General features: G+C 39.6%; 1 protein-coding gene across 3 annotated transcripts; it reads left to right on the forward strand.

Moving 5' to 3' along the window:
• The first annotated feature begins 320 nt into the window (after positions 1 to 320).
• LOC135614048 (UPF0400 protein C337.03-like) lies at positions 321 to 24,634 on the forward strand. Of its 3 annotated transcripts, XM_065111047.1 has the most exons (9): positions 321 to 529; positions 5,681 to 5,759; positions 5,846 to 5,964; positions 8,138 to 8,385; positions 16,917 to 17,069; positions 17,185 to 17,341; positions 19,292 to 19,431; positions 19,524 to 19,559; positions 23,275 to 24,634. In XM_065111047.1, exons 3-9 carry the CDS (start codon positions 5,889 to 5,891, stop codon positions 24,139 to 24,141), a joined length of 1,677 nt encoding a protein of 558 aa, XP_064967119.1. In that variant the 5' UTR covers positions 321 to 529; positions 5,681 to 5,759; positions 5,846 to 5,888; the 3' UTR covers positions 24,142 to 24,634. The 3 variants fall into 3 exon arrangements, with proteins under 3 accessions (XP_064967119.1, XP_064967118.1, XP_064967120.1); XM_065111046.1 differs by lacking the exon at positions 5,681 to 5,759; XM_065111048.1 differs by lacking the exons at positions 5,681 to 5,759; positions 19,524 to 19,559.
• The last annotated feature ends 4 nt before the right edge of the window (positions 24,635 to 24,638 follow it).

The following is a 24,638-nucleotide window of genomic DNA, read 5'->3' on the forward strand; positions in this document are numbered from 1 at the left end:
GTAACGGGTCAGAACTTGTAACGGTTATGTTATTACAATCCAACGCGGTTTAATAAGCCATCCTATCGTTCCAACCCAAACGGTTCTAATAGGCCATCATAGACTAAAGATTTCAGTCGAACCGCATGAATTTGATGCACAGATCGAGATTGTAACCCAAGCCGGTTTAATAGGCCATCGTACCGTTCCGACCCAATTACCGGGTTTGGTTCGTATCAATCTGACACCGAGAACACGGATCAGTCGAACCGGATCAATCCGATACGGAGAAGACGAGCGAGGGGTATTATTAACATAACGCTTTAAACACCCCCCCCCGGTGGGGAGGTGCCAAGAAACCCCAACTCCCCTTCGCCCCTTCCTCCGAAGCCAGCCTCCCGTCGCCCCTTTTGTTCTTTGTAGGGAACGGAGCCGGCGAAACAAGGGGAAGAAACTCTATTCCTCACTACGGGGCCGTGGAAGGCGGATACCGAGGTCGACCGAGGGTTGATTCGAGTCCTTTCAAGCCAAAGATTTCTCGTGCTCTTCGGTACGCGTGCTTTCCTGTCTTCTCCCCACTTTTTTGTTGCCGAAGAAGGGATTTTTTTGTTCCTTTTTTTTTTGGAAAATATTCTTTTATTGAGACGCAGCTTTCAGGAATTTTGGTAGGTTTGTTTATTGTATCAAGAACGATAAATTTTGCGGTCAATCTAGTTTCTCGAGGAATTGCGGGAACTAGAATGAGTGTGCATTGAACTTGGATTGTGAGAGTTGGTCTTCTTTCTGTATTTTTGATGCTGTAAATTGGTAGAATAGTTTTAGTTTTGGGGTAGACTTGCTCTTCAGAGGGCACTGTGTCGGTGAGCTGTCGATTGCCAGCCATTTTACGACTTTTGGGGCTTGTTTCAACCACATATAAAAGTAGGCCATTACTGCCTATTTGGTTGGAAGAACTGCATAGGCACCTATGGTTGTATATATCGCTTGGTAGAACATCACTACTTTATGTTAGCCTTTAAATTTTATTTATTAATTCGAGAAAGCTTGAAACAGGTTCCTGGATAAAACCTTGGTGGAGGCATTGATGAATAGAGATGAGAAGTTATTGTTGGTTAAACAAAAGTGACCTTTAAATATTTTTTGTTTATATGGCTGGAAATGAGAGATAAGAAAAATTTTTACACTTGCAAGATGTGCTTCTTACCTTATTACCAAACATGCAACAACCAAATAAGGAGATGGATTTAGAAACAAAGTTAGTGCAGATAAAAGTCCATACTGACACTCATTATAATCAGGGTTCGCCTTATCGGTCTGTATCGGTGTACCAATCGGTTGATGGTATGATACGTACCGTACCGTACCGACATACCATGTGTCGGTATGGAGGGGCATAACAATGGTACAAAAAAGATTGAAAATAGCTTTAAATTTTTTTGAAAAATAGAAAAAAAGTTAGATTAAGGTTTTTAAGTTGAAAATAAATATAAATTTAGTAAAAATAATCTAAATTAGGAAAGAATAATGATAGATATCTTTTTTGGGCTTTGATGAGTAGTTTTGTGGTACGTTTCAGACCATCCTTCTGTTGATATTGAATCATCTACAACGAAATGATTTGAATTGTTAGATTATTTGTTAAACAACTTAAATTTTAAAATTCAAATGAATCAAGTAATCGATCGATGAATTTACTTAGTTCTACCACCAAAAACAGTGACAGGACTCCACGGGCGGTGGATCGAGGTCCTCGATCTAATGAATTTGTATATTAATTTGATATGTTTGTCTGACCTAATTATGAAATTGATCCTATGATATAGTATACTAATACACCGTATGCCATTGGTGCATCAATGTGGTGATGGCTGTAGTCTGATCGTCATGAACCATACGTGTCCGAGGCGGATCCCAAGGCAAGTATGACCGTGACATGTATTTGTGCGAAAGTTGGAGCATGTCGAAACTTCTACTTTTGCCACTAATTTTTTGCTTCGTATCATAAGATCGATCACTGTATTGCATCTTGAAGAAGTCTCGTCACTTGGGTGATGGGATCATGTCATTGGTCCATGATCTGAATCTTGGGTGGCCTACGTAAAATATTGTTCCTCGGTCCAAGCATCACCCTCAAACTGTGTTAATGAGACGATCAACGCCTCGACATCGCCGCCACCATCGGTCGAGGCATTGTTGTCCATGTCGTTGCCATGTCTCCAGACTGAGTGGGTTGCTGAATACGATTGAGAAGTTGTCTACATGCCTTTGATTAGAGAGTTCTTCCTTTAACCTAGGTGTTAATCCTTCCTAATTAGCATCCTAAACTTCATTTAATCCATAAATTGCAGCTTTGTGGAGTTCAAGAGAGTGTAAAAGTGAGAATGAGAGAAGTATGTGAGTGAGAAAGTGATTGAGAGAATATATGAGTTAAAGAGAGTGAAAGCTGAGAGAGTGAATGGACCGTTTGAATTCAACAAATCCTAGCCATTGATCGGTATTAGTCGAAATCTGACCGTTATTGATAGGTACAGACCGTTTCGACTGTTAAAGATCTCGTATCGGGCGATGCAGGTTCCTCTGTTATGGACCACTCAGTATTGGGCAGTTCGTGTGCCGGTCCCCTATCGGACCAGTACATACTGCCCGGTACAGGTTGGCATGGCGAACTATGGTTATACTAATGTCCTTGGGAATAAGTAGTGAGCACTTGGATCCTTAACCTGTGTACTTATTGCCTTATGTATTAGTTTCTAAACAGTTCAGTTTTGTAAGTTTTGAATCTTCTACAAGTGAAGCAAGAAATGCTGTATTCATTGTGGCAAATTGTTTGATATTGCAATTTTCTAGCTGGAGGTTGTTTATCTTAATCATTCTATCCATAAGATTGTCTTTGTTGCATATGTGTATTCCTGCTGCTAGCAAATCCTCTTTTAGAAAAAGGTTGATAATGTTTGCGAGAGAGATATAAGTCAGTGGTTGTCTGTTGATTAGGTTTTGTTGTTATTTGAAGTTTCTTATAGTGATCGTAAATTCAAATAGTTGCATTAGGTAAGATTCCCACTTCTCAGCAATTTGGACCTTGTCAAAAGCATCCTACGAAGTCTAGGCTTTGCAATTTGGAAATTGATGTGTAGTTCTGGCTCCAAACCACCTATACATATTTTGAATCATTTATTTCTGAACATACTAGGTATCACATTGCTAAGCTTCTTAAGCTCTTTATAATTTGTCAATGGCCTCTGAGTCTGTATTTCTGTTGCTAATTTATAATTTATCATGTGAGAAGGACCCATGTGTGTCATATTCATGAATTAATTAGACATGCGCTTGCTTGCTCGAGATAAGTAGCTTCTACCAATGAATAACCACATTCTCTATCTATATATATAACAGCAAGAGACATATTACCTTCTTTTAATGTTTCCATATGGTCGAAGTATTGCTTAGCACAAATTATTCTTGGTTGAATAGCTACCGTGGACTTTGGGATGTCAATTTTAGTGGTCATAAGGTTGAGATTCTGTTGTTGCTATTGATTTTGGCTTGCCGGTGAATTGTAGTACTCTCGAATTTTTTTCGCAATAGATGAATGTTGTTGCATGGTACTGGTTGAAAAAGTGACATATGAGCTTCTTGGTCGACATTAGGCATTGTGGCCAGCTGCCATTTGTGGCTGTATAGGTTGTACCAAGCCATTCATGTTGCATCAATAGATTTATTGTTGGTGGTAGAATAGCATGAGCATCTACTGATAGCATTGTAGAATCCTGAAAGTCACATAGTTGTCGTAGAATGAATCCAATGAATCAACCCACCGTTAATGGTTTCCCAGCATATAGGGTTGGTAATAACCGTAGCTTTTGCCTAATTTTGTTTTTTGCATGATCATCTACTGATAGCATTGTAGAATCCTGAAAGTCACATAGTTGTCGTAGAATGAATCCAATGAATCCACCCACCGTTAATGGTTTCCCAGCATGTAGCATTTGGCTATTTTAGTTTTTTGCATAGTAGCACATGTTGTTGTTGTACAGGATTTTGAGATTGCCACCTTGGTGTCACTTCAATGCTAATAGCATCATTGTTGATCTAGATTTTGACATCTCACTATGGGAGGTGGATTGTGTTTCCAATTCCTGTAAGAGCATGAGCAAAGTGGCTGTCTTTAGTGGGAAAGGTCACAGACACCATCTCTTGATGTGCAATGTTGTTCAGAGGCATGCCAATATTCAAGACTTTCTCTACTTGTTCTGGCGTTCTTTTTGTTGGTGCTTTACTTGATTGGCATTAAATTTTGTTTGATTAAAGTCGGAGTAATGTTTACACTAATTGGATCTAATGAAGATTGCAGTGTGGTGACAAGATTGTGGAGTGCTTCTTTAAGCTTCTCTAACAGCTACAATTCTCACAAAGTTCTTGTTGACATATTTGGGTGAAGAACAAACCAATAGTTCCACCTTGTCCTAAACATTTTCAGTCTGACCACTAAGTTCTGAATTGTACTTTATGATCCTCATCTCATCTCCAAAGGTTAAGCTGTCTTCATAAGCATGCTGCATATAAGACCGGTAAAAGACTTGGTTATTTTGGATGCAGGTTGTCCTTGCCCTAGTACCAATTTATGGATATGCTTCTAATAAGCTTCATCTCAATTCGTGGAGAGCTAAAAGCTTCTCAAGAGAACTATCACTTAGGATTACTGCTAACTAATCTACCTTATTTATATAAAAATAGAAAACAAGCAATAATCGAAACATGAGCCTTGGAGTCTCATATTTATCTTCTATTTATAGGGCTGCTATAGATATCTTCTAATCTAACAAGAGTTCAAAACCAGTCTAAATAACTCTATTTAAAATATTGGAATTAAATTAGATGACACTATTGCTTCAATAACCGGCACAAAAACCCTTCTAGGACACGAGGAATGTCTATCAACAGGTTCTTTTAATTTTTTTGGTAGTTTTCTAGGACTAAATACTTGTGATGATTCATCACAACATTGTCATTTTTGATATTTTCATCTAAAGTATATAATGCAAGGTTTGACTTATCGGTCTGAGTCGGTGTGTCGGCTGGCCGGCGGCACAGCACATGCTGCCCCGTATTGGTGTACCGACACACGGTATGCCGGTGCGTACTGGTGTTTTGACGAGGAAGCAAAAGAGGTTGAAGAGGAAGGTCCGGTAGAGGAGCAGGGGAGGAATGAGAAAGGAAGAAGGAAGAAGAAGAAAAAAAAGGAGGAGAAGTGTAGTGATACCTGGGAAGCAGCAGCATCATAGCAGCGAAGAGGCAGTGCTGCTGCAGCATCGCAGCAGCGAAGTGGTGAAGATGCAGCGCTACTGCACCATTGCAGTGGCGAAGAGGCAACGCCACGGCTTTGTACGCGAGAAGAGCTCTAATATGCTTTTTTAAAATTTTTTTGATGCTGAAATGGATTGGGGCCCATCACTTTTTGATTTTTTTAAAATTTAATTCGGACCGTCTGAAATAGGGTGGTCCACGTATTGCTCCACGCTTGGACCGGTACATATTGTCCAAATCGTACCATTTTGGGTGGTACAGAGCTACAACAATCCTTGGTATAATGAACATAGTTTGAAAATTTTCCATCTTTAGTATCTTTTTTTTAAGGAGTATCTGGATGATAGATGGAGTTACCTAGAATTTTATATTTTCTTTATTTGATCTTTCATATCAGATTGTGATTAGCTTTCTCCTTCAACAAGATGACAGGATGACTCACCAAAGAACAAAAGCTAGGATCTTTCGATAAATGAGTTAGAATTTTTTTCTTCCATATTATTTTTTGAGTACTATATTTTACATGCTATATATTCACCTATCTTTTTGACTCTTTTGGCAGGAATCTGGAATTTGAGTGATCATTTAACATTTTGGGCAGCACCATGAGTGAAGTTTTCAACAACCAAATATTAGTTGAGAAGCTCACCAAGCTCAACAATTCACAGCAAAGTATTGAAAGTATCCTTAATTTTAAAGTAGGCCTCTTCTTTCATCTCTTTTTCTCTTCATCTCTTCATCCAGATATAAATTGATCAATCAATTAAATATAAAATGATACTGGTTTCAAAACAATGCAATGCATGATATCAAGATTGTTTGACTTAGGAAATTGACTGACATTTTATATTGCTTGGTTTGACTAATGCAACCACATGCCTATTGTGAATTGTATGAAGGCATCTATGAAGTTCTTGACATTTTTCCTGTGTTTGTTAACTAAGGCAAGACTTTTTTGTCAACTGAGAGCAAGCTTTTGTAGCCTTAGTTTATAATGCTGTATTTAGTTATCAACCATATTTGTCAACCAAGCCTTTCTGCTTGAAAGATGGGGCACACTGTTTAGCATAGCTCTATATTTTGAAGGGTACGTTCTGTTGTTTAAGCATTTAGGACCAGCTTTCCATCCAATATCAACACTCTACAAGTGGGGGGTTGTTTTGTGCTAAGAAAAAATTGACAAGAAAGAGGCTTGCTTCTAGATGTAGATGGGAAATTGACTATAAGGTCAATGTTAATATGTTGCTGGCTCTAGGTGCAAGTATGATCATCGGACAAAGATAAATTTGAGGGTCAGCAAATGAAGAGTGATGAGTTTACGGATGTACAATATACAATTTCAGTAGACCAAACTTTGATAATATGTAAGCAAAGAGGCAAGTGAACATTGCATTATAGAGATGGCCAGATGTTGCAGTGGCGGTTGGAGATACTTGTGTTTGTAGTGGAAGTGTGGAACCACATTGAAACATAGTGGATTCCGTATTAGTAGACTTAGTGTCTATATTTTGGATGGCCTTTCCTTTATGTATTTTGGTGATTAGTGGGGGATAGCATGGACTTAAGAGTTTCATTTTCTTGTTGTTTTGACTGAGATAACATTCATGTCGGCTTATTAGTCTTCCAAGGCAGATCTTTATCTGATCATCTATGACATTAGTTTATTTTTATATCAGTTTTGTTTTATTTCTCATTGCTAGTGATAGCTATTTGCCCAATGTAACTATTTCTAAAGCTTACTATAATTAGGTGAAAAGAAAATGGCTTTTGTTTATATGGGTTGTTCTAGCTTGTTGGGAACAACACATTGTTGTGTTGTCGCTGATATTGTTGTTGCTGACTTGCTGCTTCTGTGATATTTGTCACCTGCAACCCTGTACTCTGAGTTCTTTCTTAGTACTGTCATGGTGTGTGGTGCAACACCAGGGTTTATCTTCTTTGGCATGTCGCAGATACTTGCCCATCTATATGCGAATGCATCATCAGCAACACATCATGCTGCAGGGCATTAACACCTGCTGGCAATCGTTGATCATGTTTTATGAAATTATTCTGCATTATTTTGCTTTCATATCATCATCCATGTTTATCATCTTTATAAAATATTGTTCCTTTTAAAATGACAAGCAAACCCAGTCCATTTTCTGAAGTTAAGTTAGATCAAATGATACTGCATTTAAGAAACACAAATATTTGGATTATTAGGTATCATGAATGGCCTTTTTGCTTGGTGTCAGTTGGAACCACAAAGTTTCAATCCTGAGAATGTATTTACGTTTACACACAAGATTGTACATTAGGAAAGAAGCAGCAATCTTGTGATCTGGGGTTTGGATACATGTCCATATAATTTATGATTCTTCACTTACATCTTACACTTTGTGGTTGCAATTTTTCTGGAGTAATGTACATCTCTTGGTGGTCTTTCTTGGTAAAATTCAGCAGTTTTTTGTGCTTTCCATGTTTCAGTTGCTTCTTTTGAGTTTGTTGGAATTCTCCTCTGCTCTTACTCAATTGTGGATAATTTTCCTTTTCTTTCTCTTATCCTATTCTTTTTGTGACTTCGTTTCCTCTCTTTGTGCATAGGTCACTTTCTTAATGAAATAGCCTGGTAGTCTTTTGCCTTAACTTACAAAGGGGTGTGTTTTTCTTGTTGTATGACTTCTGTAAGCATGCAAATTTTCTCCTTTGGAAGTTTTCGTTTGTTCTGTTTTATCAAGATACAGCAACTAAACCGTGCTTTTGGTTGCAATATGTTGCATTTATTTCATTCAATTTGAGTGTTGTTCTTGTCATATCTATCATGTGTTTGGTCAGTTTGATATTTCTTTGTTGTTTCTTAACTGGGGATTAGCACTATCAAATTGGTGTATTTTTCACCGGAAGAAAGCCAAAGAGATAGTTGAGACATGGGATCAAGCATTCAGTAACTCTCCAAGAGAAAAAAGAGTGCCTTTTCTGTATCTGGCAAATGACATCTTACAGAACAGTAGACGCAAGGGAAGCGAGTTTGTAAATGAGTTTTGGAAAGTGCTTCCTGGCTGCTTAAAGAATGTCTACGAGAATGGTGAAGATCACGGAAAGAAAGTGGTTAATAGACTAGTAAGTGTTTTCCATTCTATCATTTTTTTGCTTTTGTAAATTCGTATTTGACTGTTGATCCCAATTCCAACAATAATGTTCCTGTATCACACAAGCAGTTGTGCTATGCTTCTTTGACATGGCAATTCTTTTTTTTATTGGTAGTGCATATCAAATGCTTTTTGTGTTGTTTACTTTCTAATATTTTGAGTCCGTTGTGTGCTAGTTAAGAAAATATGGCGTTGTCTCTGCTATTAGGAACTAAGGTAGTCTCCTTTGTTAATGATACCCTTAATGGCCATAGGAAGTTGAAGCTCTCTATGAAGCCCACTACACGAGGATGACCCTTCATCTCAAGATTAATTAGGAGAGGAAGCATCAAATAGCATGCTCAGTTCTTGTCCTTCATCTCATGGTTAATTAGGAGAAGAAGCACTAAATGGATAGTTCTAGAGGGACGATTCTGTCTGCTCATGCTCAGTTTAAGAATTTTGTCCCTTTCGTCTCTTTCTTTGCCCCTACCCTTGTCGACACCATCCTCTCCTCTGAATTGAGTTTGTATTTTGACCGCTGGTGCATCAAACATTTGCTGGTTGTATTAAGTAGTATCATTTTATTCTTCAGAATTTGTGGAATAATTTTTACATCACATCTCCTGTCATGATTTCTTCTCTATTTCTTGGTCTCATAATGCTCTGGTTCTATTTCCTAATGGATGTTGTCATGTCCCAGCATTGCTTGTCGAATTTCATGGTACCTGTGTTTAAGTACTTAGATGTCAAATTTTAGTTTGAAAGGAAAATGGCCATAATGTTGTAGACAACCCACAAGGATTGCCCCAAGGGGCTTAGGACGGCAACGACAACAACAAGCCATTATGTCCCTACCATTTGGGATCAACTACATGGATCTCATTCCTCTACCGAGCCATGCATAGGGCAGCAAATGAAATCCCTAGTTGAAGCAAGACCATTTATATTTAATGAAGCCTCACACTTCTAATCCCAATCAACACACATAGTCTAACACTTGGTGAGTAGTCATTTGCGGGCTTGCGACTGTTCGTTTGCCTTCTAAAGTCCTTTGTTTTCTCCTTCATCTCTTTTCTCTTTTGCACACCAAGTGTTTACTGAATTGCTTATGAAGCTACCCTCTTCGCGGGATGTCATGACTTGTCTGTCGCTCATTTTCGAACTAATTAATTTTCTCTTTATAGGTCCTTCGGGACCTGAACGAGGTTGTAACTAAGTTGACCCTTTGCGGATGGATAACACAAGGGTGCCTTATGACTTAGGCAATTGTAGCTAAGTCCGTGAAATTACGGTATCAGAGCGGGCAAGCAGTTCGAGCAAACGGCGAAAGTTTGCAATCTCGCCATGGTGAAGCACCATGGCCAATCGAACAAGATGGGGCAAGTGGGACCATTACCCCAAGCAGTCGCAGGTGGGCTGCAAGTGTAAACTCACTATCAAGTTGTTGGAGTGCTCAAGAGGAGCACGACATTGAAAATGACCAGTGAGAAGTTGGCTATTCTCCGCGAGGGGAGGAAGCACAATCCGGAGTGCCATTCGCGAAAAGAAGCCATAAGGAGAGGCTTATAACTGCAGAAACCCACCTTGACATTCTGGAAACGAGCCTAGGGGAACTCTGCCAAGGCTAATGAAGGCTTCTTAGGGTAGAGAACTCGCAAGAGGAAGCGGAATCTTGGATTGACAAGGTCGAGTCCCGAGTAGATCGATTGATGGAAGACACCAAAGACTTTGTGCAACACCTACATGAGGTCGTGGTAGAACTCACCTCCAAGATTACATTGCTCACAAGGGCTCTTAATGCGAGAGGGAATAACACTCGTGTTGCTGTGCCATAAAACTTGAGGGTACCCGAGCCGCAATACTATAGAGGTGTTAGGGATGCAAAGGATCTCGAGAATTTTCTGTTCGGTATGGAACTATACTTCCGAGTTACAAGGCCCGATTCTCAAGAAACCAAAGTTTCGATAGCAACCATGTATTTGAATGGGAATGCAAAACTTTGGTAGCGAACACGTTGGGAAGAGATCCAACAAAGTCGGTATCGAGTGGGCACATGGGAGGACTTGAAGTGGGAGTTGAGAACTCAATTCCTACCCGAGAACATGGAGTTCGTCGTAAGAAGGAAGCTGAGACAACTCCGCCAAAGTACTTCCATTCGTGAAGTAGTTTTCAATAGTGATGTTGGACATATAAGACATGTCCGAGAAGGGCTAGCTGCTCAACTTCCTCGATGGCTTGAAGTCGTGGGCATAATAGGAATTGCATCGAAGAAATGTCATCGATATGGTTGGGGCAATCGTAGCTGTGGAAAGGTTCACTGATTTTGTTTCCTCGGAGGGCTTGGGGAAGAAGAAATAATCTTCGAAAAATTGCCCCATCTAAGTATTCCTGAGGGAAGGAGCCCGTGAGAGAGCTAAAGAAAAAGAGTTCACACAAGGGGGTGAGTTCAAAAGGCAAGGCCCCAAAACCTAGCGAATGCTTCTTGTGCGGAGGATCACACATGGTGAGGGAGTGCTTACAAAAGCAAGTACGAAATGCATTAATAGCATGAATCCATCCCCTAAAATCAGACAAGGGCAAGATCGTCGCCCTTAGTTCGAATAGTTTGGAATCTAGCAGCGACGATGAAGAGTCGTAAGGACTCCGGATGGGAGCAATGCGCTTGTTGAATTTGTTACGGGGTCAAGTAAGGGAGAATATGGAGACAAAGCAATAAAAAGTAGGGAGTAGCTAGTTGATATACGTGGACATCAAGCTAAATAGTTGAACCCGTGCAATGATGGACATAGGTGCAACCCACAATTTCATTGTCGACCGAGAAGCAAGGTGACATGGGTTGAACTTAGAGAAGAGCCCAAATCGAATGAAGGCGGTGAACTCAGAGGCTAAGCATATCTCCAGATTGACAAATAGGATTCCCATCAAGATCTGGATGTGGAGCGGAAGCACAAATATGATGGCGGTGTCGTTGGACAACTTCCAAGTGATCCTCGGAATGGAGTTCATACACACGATGAAGTTGGTGCCTATGCTGTTTCTAAACTCCCTATGCTTGATGGGAGGTGGCAACCCCTACGTGGTTCCTGTTTCTTGAGAAGGAACCTAGGACCTAAAGCAAATATTTGCTCTACAACTAAACCTGCTGTGGTGACGGACATCTTAAAGGAGTTCACTGACGTTATGCCACCTGAGTTGCCAAAAACTATCACCACGTAGAGGCATGGATCCCCATATTGAGCTGGGGCCGGGAGTGAAGCCTCTAACGAGACCACCATACCGCGTGGCCCCTCCAGATTTAGTAAAGCTCAAGAAGTAATTAGATAAGCTGCTAAGCGTGGTCTCATCTGCAGTTCTAAAGCACCATTTGGAGCTCCAGTCCTCTTATAGAAGAAACAAGATGGGAGCCTCTGATTATACGTCGACTATCAAGTCCTAAACAAGGTGATGATGAAGAACAAGTATCCCATCTTGCTCATTGTAGACTTGCTCAACCAATTGGGCAAGACGAAGTATTTCTCCAAACTCGACCTTCGGTCGGGTTACTGGCTGCTGAAGATGATGAAGCGAAGACTACCTATGTGGTCAGGTATGGAGCGTTCGAGTTCTTGGTGATGCCTTTTGGCTTAACCAACACTCTGGACAAATTCTGCACTCTTATGAAGCGATTGTTTAAGGAGTATCTAAACAAGTTGATGGTCGTCTACTTGGATGATATCGTTATTTTCAACTAAACACTCGAGGAGCATGTCGAGCACATTCGAATAATTTTCAAGGTTTTCAGGGAGAACACTCTGTTTGTGAAAAGGGAGAAGTGCTACTTTGCTCAGACGAAGATTTTATTCTTAGGGCATTGAATCGTGAAGGTTCCATTCGGATGAACAAATTGAAGGTGCAAGTTATGGCGGAGTGGCGAACACCAAAGAAGGTACCAGAGCTGAGATCCTTCCTTAGTTCCGTCAACTATTATTGACGCTTCATAACTGGGTACTCGAAGCGCGCATCTCCATTGATGGAGTTGCTGAAGGAGCAGCCATGGCGATTGTCAGACAAATATGAAGCTACATTCGAAGACCTAAAGGCTACTTTATTAGAAGAACTGGTTCTCAAATTGCGGACCAGCCTTTCGAAGTCTATACAGATTCTTCGGACTTTGCTATTGGAGTACTTATGCAAGAGGGTCACCTGGTGGCCTATGAGAGCCGCAAGCTTAATAAGATCGAGCGGCGATATTCAGTGCATAAGAAAGAGATGACAGCGGTGGTCCATTGCCTACAAGTTTTGTGGCACTGCCTTCTCAGAACGTGTTTTGTGCTAAGGGCAAATAACATCGCATTGAGGTACTTTCAAACTCAAAAGAAGCTCTCCCCAAAACAAGCACGGTGGCAGGACTTACTGATTGAATTTGATATAAACAGAGTACAAGCCTGGAAGAGCAAATGTCATGGCCTATGCATTGAGCAAGAAAGTGGAGATGGTGAATGCGATACAATTGGAAGGCGGAGGCCAAGCAAGTCAACTGCACTTCAACTTCCTTTCCAGTATTAGGGATGGATTGTACAGTGATCCCCAGGCAGTAGCTCCGATGCAACTGATTAAAGAAGACAAGACAATGATTATGGGTCCAAGATGGACTCGTCTACATCGAAGGGAATGAAGTTTATGTTCCTCGAGCGGACAATTTGAAACATGAACTCTTGAGAGAGTGTCACGATTCCCTTTGGACATGATATTCGGGTATTCACCGAATGTTGGCTCTTGTGGAGAGGGTCTTCTATTGGTCGAAGATGGGGACTCATGTGGAGGAATATGTTCAGATGTGCCTTGTCAACAAGATAAGGTAGAGTAACGAAAGCTGGTAGGACTTTTGGAGCCATTGCCTGTACCTAAAAAGTTATAGGAGAGCATTTTCTTGGATTTTATATCAAGCTTGTCGATAGTAGGGGGACTCGGGTCGATACTCGTGGTGGTCGATTGGTTTTCAAAGTATACAACATTCATTGTTGCACCCCTACACTACTCAACGGAGGTGGCCAAGTTGATGATGAAGAATGTGGTGAAGTATTGGGGAGCATAATATCATCAGCGATTGAGACACGCGGTTCTTGGGACGATTATGGACCGAGCTGTTCAAATTGTTGGGATCTAAGTTATTCTTCTCCACAAGCCTCCACCCCTAGACGGATGGCCAAATTGAAGGAATAAATTCGTTCCTTGAGTAATATCTTCGGCACTACGTGCGTACCAACCAACGGGATTGAGTGAAGTTGTTGGACATAGTCCAATTCTTTTATAACTTGTAACGAAGCTCTGCATCCAACAAGAGCCCTTTTTGAGGTCATTACGGGATAGCAACCGTTGACTCCTCACACCTTGGCGATTAGTTATACCAGGAGTAGCCCGTCAGCATATCACTTTGCAAAGGAATAGCACCAAAATGCAAATATTGCTTGGGCATAGTTGGAGAAGGCGACAAAAAAGATGAAGAAGTAGGCAGATCTAGGATGGTGACCACAGAAGTTTAAAGTCGATGACTTGGTGTTGGTGAAGCTCTAACCAGGATCACTCTAGTTCTTTAGGCATAAAGTGCACAAGGGATTGGTGTGCAAATATGAAGGACCCTTCCCAATTATTAGCAGGATAGACAATATATCCTACAAGTTGCAGTTGCTTGTGTGGCTCAAAATTCATAATATCTTCCATGCGAGCAACTTGAAATCGTACCACTCAGATCCACAAGATGCTTTTCGAAGTGTTTCAACTCGGCTACCCCCCACTAGAGCCTCTTACGAAAAGTGAGTTGAAGCCATTTTAACAGATCGCAAGACAAAGATATCTAATGGAGCAAAGCAGATCGAATATTTGGTGAAGTGGCGAAGGCTCCCTCGAACAGAAGCTAGTTGGGAGCCTGTCATCAAAGCCTACTGGGCTATCAGCAAGCGTCAATAAGGGTGTCAACGATTTAAGTGTGGGAGAATGTCATGGGCGGTCGTGGCACACCTGTAACACCTTTGGCAGTGTGTTTTGCCTTGTTTTTGTGTGTTTTTGCGTGAAAACTATGAGCAGGAAAAGTATGCAGGGCTGTAGAGCGATTGCTCACTTGAATAGGCAAAATTGTCTCAGAATGGCCTAGTTTTTGTGTGCCATGGTTTGTTTTCTGCAGGTTGCGGTGCAGAGCAAAACGTTTGTCATCTCAGCACCCCAGAACCCCCCGGGTGGCATGGGGCTGGATGGGGGTTTGGGGTAGTGTTGAGCGTTAATTAGATTCACAAGTTCACACATTAAGCTTATGGGAACTTGGCAACGCGCCTAACACCCGGTGAGCAGTCGTTTGCAGACTTACTGCTGTTCCTTTGCCTTCTAAAGTTCTTGTTTTCTCTTTTCCTTTTCTCTCGCACACCAAATGTTTGCTGAATTGCTTGTAAAGCTGTTCTCTTAGCGAGATGTCGGGACTTGTTTGTCTCTCGTTTTCGAACTAATAAATTTGCTCCTTGACAGGTTCTTCGGGACTTGAGCGAGGTTGCAAATAGGTTGACCCTTTGCAGACGAATAACACAAGGGTGCCTCATGATTTAGGTAATTCTAACTAAGTCCGTGACAACACGACAAAACAAAGAAGACTCAATGGAAGCACACTTGATTTATCGAAAACAATATTAGCAATGAAGGATACTATTATATTTTGTTCATCATATAGCAGAAATTGAGAAGAGAGAGAGAGATACACGAGATCTTTTTCCAAGTAGTTTTAGTATGAGGTTGCTCTGCTTGTCTCCAGTGTAGTAAGAATGTATTGCCGCAGAAGTGACACCTGGTGCACACTTCGGGGTCTTTTTCGTGTATTGCGTAAGTGCAAGGGAAGGCATTGGACAACATAAGTACTGTGTATAATTCTTGTAGTTCAATCAATGTAAACGAAAGGGTAGGTTATAGATGTTAAAGGGATAGTATAATATGCTGTAATATTAGGCATCTGAGGTTAAAAGATGGAAATATGATATGAAAGATACTGGGAATAGAGAAGAAGCTGATAAATCTTGGACTCCTTTCAGGCCCTCCAAATTCATTGTTGGGGAGGAAAAGATGCACTTAGAGCGCTCACACCTAACATGGAAAAGGGAAGTTCATTTGTTCTATTCCTAGTCACAACCCTTTGTCATGACTCATTAATTAAATTATTGAGCTTGAATCACTGAGCTAAAAAAGAGCTTAAATTCAAATGAATGATAGTAAATCCATGATGCTCTTACCAGTGAGATATTTGATGCATTAATTTATTGAGTCTGAACTGCTAGCCTAATATGCTTAACCTTAAGTTAATGCTTGTATGCACATCAAGCTCCTATAAGCCAATTCAAACCTTTAAACACTATCAATGTGGGACTAAATTTGGAGTTGTTACACCTTTTGTCCTTTTGGTAGACTCGAAGTGAAGAAATGAAAAGGAAGGAAAACTATAAACTTAATGAAAATACAACCAAGAAAATATCCCTTGACAAGGCTGACCAATGACTGTTATCTCTTTAGTCTTTATTTCGATGTAGTTTCAAATTTGCTTCTGCATATAATCTTCTCTTGCTATGAGCCTACGAAATAGTTGATTGATATTGACTTCTTGATATAGAATCTGTAAATCAAATATAAGTTTCTTATTTGGACATAATCTTCAATCGGTCAAATTTCTTGACTTTTTTCATTCTCATTTGGTTCTCTTTTTCTTCACTTTGGTCAACTGATGTAGGTGATATAGAGACACATAAGATGTTGTTCATGTAACAACTTATGATGTTTGCAAAATAATAAAATGATTTCAAAGAACCATAAAGATTAAATGACAAAATGAAAATAGGCCCAATTTGAACCTATGTTCATTGCCAATCCAAAGGGATTTAGGTTTGGCTTCTCTGTGTCTAGTGTAAATTTGGAAAGTAAATCCATTTACCATCTATTTCTCTAACTCAAAAAGAAAAAAGAAGAGAAGGAGAATATATATAAATGAACAAAAAGAAAGGACATGGTGCACAACTGTTCAACAGGGAGATTAACCTCCAAATGAGTGCCAATAAAACCAATATTTATGTTAAGATTGGCTATATGTAAATTCATTGTATAATTAGTGAATTCTGGATTATATATGAAAAGAATGTTCCATTCTGTCAGATTATCTTTTTATAGCAAAAAATTGGGGATATGCAACATCAAAAATGTTCTAGGAGTACATGTAGTTGGTAATGCTCCAAACATTTGTGTTTGGTTCTTGAAATATGAGCTTAGTTTAGCTTAATGTAAGAGTGATGCCAATTTGAGTTGCTCATACCTAATCAAGTATTCTGAAGTATTCCTTGTAGTGACATCATTTAGCATATGCGGAATACTGGTAAGGTGACACTGGCATTTCCAGAGAATGACAATGATTGATGTGTAGTACATTCTTGTCAGAAGCTGAGAACAAATACCATCTTCTTCTGGCACACTAATGACAGTGGCTCGTTCGTTCTTAATTCTTTTTTTTGTTTATTTCAGGTAGAAATTTGGGATGAAAGGAAAGTCTTTGGTTCTCGTGGGCGAGGCCTTAAGGATGAGATTCTTGGTAATGCACCTATTCTTGTTTCAGATAATGGGAAGAGTACAAATCCCATAAAATTTGTACGGAAAGATGCTAATTTCGTAAGAATAGTAAGTAGATATGTTTTTTTTCCTGTGTTGGTTTATTTACTGTTTCTTTCTTACAGAGTCAACCATTTAAATAGTTCTCTATGCATATCCTTCATGATGTTTGGTGAATACCCAGAAACTGGCTCTTGGAGAAATGCCTGAAAAGATAGTGACTGCATATCAGTCCGTGCTTGATGATCGTTCCAATGAAGATACTGCCTTAAGCAATTGCAAAATTTCTGTTCAAGTACTGGAGAAGATGGAAAAGGACGTTGATGTTTCCTGTACACAAGGTAATATTTGTTCTTAATAGCAAATTTTTATGTATTTTAAAATGCTTGGAGGGGCTATAGTTACAATTTTGATGGGATGTTTAGTTACAAATGTTGTGTTTTGTATGCTCATTGTAACATTACTTGTATGGCATGTTTAGTTGTGTGAGTTGCATGATTGACATATATATTCTTAGCGACTATAAAGCCATAGAAACATTGGTGGTAACAAGTTTTGCTTTCTATGAATTCATATCTGTTACCTTCTAGTATTCTGTTGAGTTGTTATTGCATATGATGACAAAATCTTATTTTTGGGTACAGCTTAATTGATTATTTAATGTTGTACAGTTGAAAGAAAACATGAATACTTGTACTTCAAACATTGATCAATTGTTTTGTGGTGCATGAAAAGACTAGCATGCAGCCATGATTTTATGATTCTTGCTACACATATATTCAAATTTGAGACGATGATGTTTTGTATGTTAATTTTCCTGGAGAGAATATTCTGACTTTGACTATGGACAACTACATTGCAACAACAGGTCTGAAATAATGCATTAGTAGTCTTACTAAATGTACAAACTATGGTCATCATGCCTGGCCCTGTTGTCATGTAAATCTCCAGTCCGGTCTTCCATATGAACCAGGATTGTGGCAAGTTGCCTCAACTTGCAGTAAGTGCTATGTTTGGTTCCTTAAGGTATTCACTGGTCTTCACAACGAACTCTTACTAACATCCATCATGTATTCTTTTGAAAACAAACTAATATTTTCTTTAGATTTGATAATTTCGGCCCTCAAATCATGTATTCTTTCATAATTCATGTATTAATTTTTTTTCAGTCTTCAGTTCCTTATTGCCAAAAGTGATTATCATATTGTCAACATGCAAAACCATTATGATGACGAGTTGAAAACTTGAAAGCAAGCACTGACTTGCTTTTCTCTAGTCACGAGCTGTGGTTGTTCTGCTAAACCTTCAAAACCATTTTTGTTCTTATATCTGGATTGTAATTTGTTATAACCCTTATGCAACATATGTATGGTTGGCTAATGTCCACCCTCGAAGGTTAACATAGTGGGTATATTTTATAAATAACTTAAGCAACTACCAACCATTTCATACCAGTTACTCGAATTTGTTTCTGTTTAACCTTTATTAGCCTAGTGAACCTTCTATAGCTTTATGAACACAGAAGCAGGTATGAAGTAGAGAGATTTATAAGGGATAAATATTTCAAAATTTTAAAGCAATAGGACAATCATCCTTGGATGGGTTGGACAGATTTTTGCTAAAGGGTGAGTGGGTTATCAGCCGTTGTGTCAGTTTGGATTGAAGTGTTGGGTACCTAACACTAAATCAGCATGGTTTTAGTCTTCAATGGGGTTTCTAGTGCACTTGGTGGCTTCAATTTACAGTTTTCATATTCATTTAAACGCTAGTGGCTATTAAATATGACTCTGACCACTTCTGCTGCATTTGTTTTGATAAACCGATCGATGTGTGGTTTAGATCTTCCGACTTTTCAATCCCTCAAGCCATGGAATGCTTGTCCTGCCTGCCTGTGCTTCCTTCCCAGTTTTGGAGAGATATGGAGGCCAAGGATGAAGGAAAGCTAGACATTGTTTTGTTTCAATTTTTCCATATTATCTTTAATCCTTTCATGTTACCTGTTGGCTGTCTTGTGTTGGCACGGCATTTGTCATGTTGTGCTGGTCTCCAACCTAAATAAGAGGTATTGATATCTTTTTATTTAGTGGGTATGAACATTTTCGGCTTCTGTCATTGTAACCATCAGGCGTATCTGGAACTAAAAAAAGGGTGGCTAGTGCTGTTAATGCAGGGTCCAGGGAGGGTCTGTGTATGAAGCCTGATTGGTTGCTTTGTGTTCTAATGCTGTATTCAGTCATATTCTTGTTATGCTCCCAATGAAGTGTTTATGTTGTTATTTGTTTCATGATCAGGTAACCAACAAGGATCACCGATGATCGATAACCTTCAGGTGCAGGAAACTATTCTTAAACAATGCATTGAACAACTAGAAATTGCTTTCGCAGCTAGAGCTACACTGGTTGCTCAGCTAAAGGAGGCTCTCAATGAGCAGGTTGTGTTTTTCTCATGAATTTCAGTAGATAGGTCTTAATATTAGACTCTCCGAGTGTTATAATTGACTTTTACTGGAATTAAATAAACCAGGAATTGAAGCTGGAGCTCATCCACAACCACTTACAAGTAATAACTCTTGTCCTTTACAATCGAGTTTGAATCTGTGATGTGTTGATGGAATAAGTTGTATCATATCATTATTAGAGAAATTGAACTTGACAGTATTTTCATCTTTTGTTTAAAATTCCATAAAAAGAAAAATTCTGTGAATTACTTCCTATTTCCTTATGCTGTTGCTACATTCAAAAATATGGGTAATCTCTGTCTTTGGGAATTTTTATAGATTTGAAAAGTGTGGTCTATTAAACACTAGTTGTGGTCAAATATATACTTTTTGTATTTCATGTTATCTAGTTTTAATACTTAAATTGCATTTGATTGCGATTTTGTTTTCTACTTGGGATAGTTTGTTGTAATGATCTTTTATGCCATAAAATAGTCCATTGAAATTTAATATCACTACATCCATCATTCTTGGTCTCAATATGTAATCTCTCTAGTGGTTACCAAGGTTTAAAATCTTGATCCATGGTTGATATTGGATGATGGCTCATTATGGATCAATGATCAACACTCAATTAGAATTATCTGGTCCAGAGAGAGGGAGTGAAGAGGAGGAGATGGAGAAGATGGAGGATTGGTGGAGCAGGAGGTGGAGAAGATGGAGGAGGTGCTGTTGACCCTTACAAGGAGTGCTTACATGGCTTGGTGGAGGAGGAAGCAGTGGTACAGAGAGAAGAAAATTGTTCCAATTGACAAAAAACCTAAAAGAGGAATTCATTTCTTACCGGCTGATATATGTGATTTCAATAATTAAAACTGGGTAGTAGACCTGGTAAGATTGATTCCTAGAATATGCTTCATCATATGCTTTAGGATGAATTTATAGCTACCATTGATACCAAAGAATGAAGTGTGCCTTGGATACTTCAGTTCATCTATATAAATGTTTTGATTGATTGGGAGCCAGCACAATGGCATGCAAGTTGTCCCTTTCCGGTGCATACCAACAAAGGATTATTGTTTAAAACTAGGGATGTGCCCACGGTAATATCTTGACTGGCACAGTATGGTATTGTGGTTGTGCTGGCCAGCATAGTAGAAGTCGCCAAGTCTTTGTACTGGCATGAGTTGCTAGATTGAAGACCGACTCCCATTAAAATGGCACGTAATAGGCATGATCGTCACATGGCCATTACATACAATCCTCACATTTTTATTTTTGTCGATTGCATTGGTCTACTATGTCTGCGTAGGCTCTTACCTTGCGCTTGCTTTGGGGACCCTGGGCCTGGAGTTAGCAGCAGCCATGGGAGGAATAATTGAGATTATCAGCTTTATCTGCAGCCATGTGAAGAGATGAGGTGAGATATGGTTGACAATCCTGCCAATGGAGGAGAAAAGGAGAAGGCACAAAGAAGGGAAAGCATGAGCAGTGGCCATGTCGAAATGTTTGGTGAACTTTTTGAGGCAGGTGCCAAGGGAGACAGTGGCACAGTGGAGCAGCAACTAGGAGGCATGGTAAAATGGTTCTTGTGAAGGTGTCTCAGTCATCCTCGATAACCAGGGTTGTCATTGTTGGATCGAGTGGCAAAAAGGTTAAACTCGTTGGTGAGGGTGTCCTACACAAGTTGCTTGAGCATTCCTAGTGCTTGATCTCGGGGTTCAAGAGGGCGGCCTTGCCATGGTGGCTCAGATCTTATGCTTCTAACATCCATTTGGCCCTCTGGCTCCTCCCCACAATGAGGCTTGAATTTGGGTCACCTCTGAGCACATAACCTGGTGAGACAGACACCGGCATGTAGGTGGAAATCACTAATGCCTGGGAAGAGGAAGAACAATGTAGTCATCGCTGACAACATTTGTCTTAAACATGATAATCAACAACAGTTGTTGTAAGACAAATGAGAAATGGAAAAGAAAACATGTTAAGACACATCATCAGTGGAGAAAGTGTTGCAACTCCCTACCTTAGCTTATATAGCTAAAATTATACTGCTTGACTTCCTTCTTTTCTGGATATTTATTTCTTTTTAAGTCGTCCATAAGGTAATCTTTTAGCAAGTATTAGGTGGCTGCAAAGTGAAAATGCAAAGGGTAGCAAGACCCTGATTCTTGCCCAAGTGCCAGCAACAGCTGATATCAAAAATTTTACATGGAAGATCAGCTTGAAAGATTTACATTATTGATATGTTTCGAAAGTTGCAACATGAAATGAAGTACTGCATGCCTTTGCTAGTCATTGTAGAAGGTTCAAGCTTAACCTCTATAGTGAAATAATGAATAAATGGAAGACAGGAATATGATGGAAGTCAGCATAATAACTTGGATCAAAAGCGTTTGTTGCTTTTATGAAGACATGCATCTGAGCAAGAAACTGTCTAGAGATTTATTAACAGTCACAGTTTACTATTAAATGTTGGTGAAGGACTATAGGTGCACACACAGATTTGTTAAGCGATTTGCTCAGTCAGTAAAACCACTGTTTGGGAATGATACTCTGGTTTGCGGAAAAAATTTGATGAGTGAAATAGGTGAGATTCAAGAATAAGTGCAAGACAGGCACAAAGGTCAGCTATCAAAGAGAAGAATTTCCTGTGGAAAAGATAGTTAAAATATTAAAATACAGTGTGCCAAAGGAAAAATGAATAGTTAACAATTGAAGTAATATCATCCAAATGGCCCCAAATGCACCTCAATTTGAGACCCCTATTTGGGCACAAGGAAGCATCAATTTAACAGGGTAAAACTTTGAACCTGCTGTGTCTCATTGCATCACTAGGTGTACTTGTTAAACAAGAATTAAGATGTCAATTTCCTGTCACCAAAGATATGCATACTTCACAAGTGGACGGCTATGCTACACTGTTGTGTACACCTATATCATCAGTAATCAATGATTTAGTTTGTGGTGTTATAATTGACCCATCTCGAAAGACTTATAGCATGTCATTATTGCTTTGTATTATAAATGTCAATAGCATGCTACAATTTGCATGTGCCATCCAATGCTGAGCAAGAATGATGTGCAATACTTTGTTGCGTTTGAACAGTTGCAGCTTTGTTCTTGTCATATCAGGCATACAGTGTATAAGCTTAACCAGGGTACACCTATTGTCTGCATGTTCATGTTAAAACCAATTTACTTATACATGTCAATTGAGGTTAATTTCATGAACTCAACCCTTCAATAATAAAGCTGCATGGGTAAAAGATTTACGACTTGAGCTGTTTGTGTGCATGAAATTTTTTGTAATACTTGGCTTGGTTTGGGTTCTAACTTATTAAAATTGATTGTGGCTCCTGAATCAAGTTAGAATTACTTTAATGGAGGCATTAGTTTCTTATGTTTTATTAATATACTTCTGAAAGAATTGTGCCAAAAGGAAAATTCTTGGACACCATGAGGCAATTAACTGATTTTGCTACTGATTCATGGTGTGCATATTTCTTTCTTGATGATGGAACTATAGAACACCTTGCTTTATTATCTGCATATTCTGAAGTGAAGACTTTATTCTTACACATTTTAGGACCTAGGCTCTCCAGGTTTGTTGGTTTGAATGTGACGGTTTCCTGAGTTTGATGATTCCCTGATTTTGACGATATGACCATGTTGATATTGAAGTCACTGCTGTAATTTAGTCTAGTATCATGTATTGCCAATTGTGCCTGCATTTTAAGCTAGGACCGTTTTATGAATGTTGTGTTTGATGATTTGATCTAATTCATTTTTCTTTCACTTAAATTGGTTTTCGACTTTTTGTTTGAAAATTTGCAGATTGCTCAATATCAGACCGAAAATACTAGCAGCATGAGGCAACGACTTGGTTTGGCCACCACCACAAATGAAATTGTTGCTGGCACGACACTACCTGTCGGAAACTTTGCATCAAAAGCGACATCTGCTACAGAACCCAAAATTTCTCCAATATCCATCACTCAACTGGCACCGGCCCAACCTGTAACATCAATTGCCAGAAGCTTAAGCAGTGTCGAAGACGATCACAAGAAGGCAGCAGCTGCCGTTGCAGCAAAGCTTGCTGCATCATCATCCTCAGCACAGGTTCTTACCTCTATTCTATCCTCTTTAGCTGCAGAAGAAGCTGCTTCCATGAGCAATGGTCTCAGTTCCCGAGTCGTCTCCAATAGCCCAAATTTCCCTTTGGAGAAAAGGCCCAGGCTTGAGAACCTAATGTCCATGGCTGATATGGACAAAACTTCTTACTTCAGTCAGGTGCAGCAGCCACAACAACAACAGCAGACAGTTCCTCTTGTGCTTCCACAAACCTCAGCTGCAAGTATGCAACAATTCTCCCAGAGTACTCTGGCACCACCTAATATTACACCACCACCTCCGCCTCTCCCACCACTGCCTCCACCACCGATGCAGCAGTATGCGCATGGAAGTGGAGCAACAATAAGTGTAACACCTTATGGGTTCATTGGTGGTTCACTGGCCCCTCCGCCACCTCTACCTTCCAACCCATCTCTGGGGTTGACACGACCTGGTATTCCACCACCACTTCCACCACCACCACCACCACCACATCAGCAACAGCAGCCAATCACAGTGGGGTTTTACCAGTCTCCAGGAATTGGGTTCTATGGGCAAGCACAGACTGCTCCCACTGTCCAGCGACAGTAACTGAGGGTTCTACATGACCCAGAGTTTTTATGTACATTATTAGCAGCTTCAATTAATGCAGATTGATGGAATAGGTCAGAGTGATCTAGGAAAAGCTAGATTTGGAGCACTGATCTTGGAAGATTCAATGAACAAAGTCATCGGTGATGGACACATCAAAGTCCGGTTAGTGAAAATGTTTGAATCTGTTGTATTCCCCTACAAGAATTTTTTGTTTCCTTTTCCAATGGATGATGAACCCACCTCTGTGGGTCCTGTTAACCTTTTATTTCTCTTTTTTTTTCCCCTTACATTTTCTTCCTTGTTAGTTTTCTTCACTGTTATCTTCATGATCAGAAAAGCTGCCAGTCTACAAGTGCAAAGGTCCAGCATCCTTGAACAAGGACCAGTAGAATAAAGTAATTTCTGTATCTATAGGATACATAGGAACCGAAGCTGCTGTGCTGACATTACTGTGTTTATGCATATTGGTGCCATGTTGGTGATTGTTTTATACT

This window comes from Musa acuminata, chromosome BXJ2-6 (assembly GCF_036884655.1).
Source record: "Musa acuminata AAA Group cultivar baxijiao chromosome BXJ2-6, Cavendish_Baxijiao_AAA, whole genome shotgun sequence".
In the NCBI taxonomy this organism is placed as follows: domain Eukaryota; kingdom Viridiplantae; phylum Streptophyta; class Magnoliopsida; order Zingiberales; family Musaceae; genus Musa; species Musa acuminata.

Excerpts from the sequence above, each read along its gene's own strand:
- LOC135614048 (XM_065111047.1), top strand. The coding sequence starts at position 5,889 with ATGAGTGAAGTTTTCAACAACCAAATATTAGTTGAGAAGCTCACCAAG. Across the intron at positions 17,070-17,184 it reads ATGCTAATTTCGTAAGAATA|AAACTGGCTCTTGGAGAAAT; the intron begins GTAAGTAGATAT and ends GTGAATACCCAG. Across the intron at positions 17,342-19,291 it reads TGATGTTTCCTGTACACAAG|GTAACCAACAAGGATCACCG; the intron begins GTAATATTTGTT and ends TTTCATGATCAG.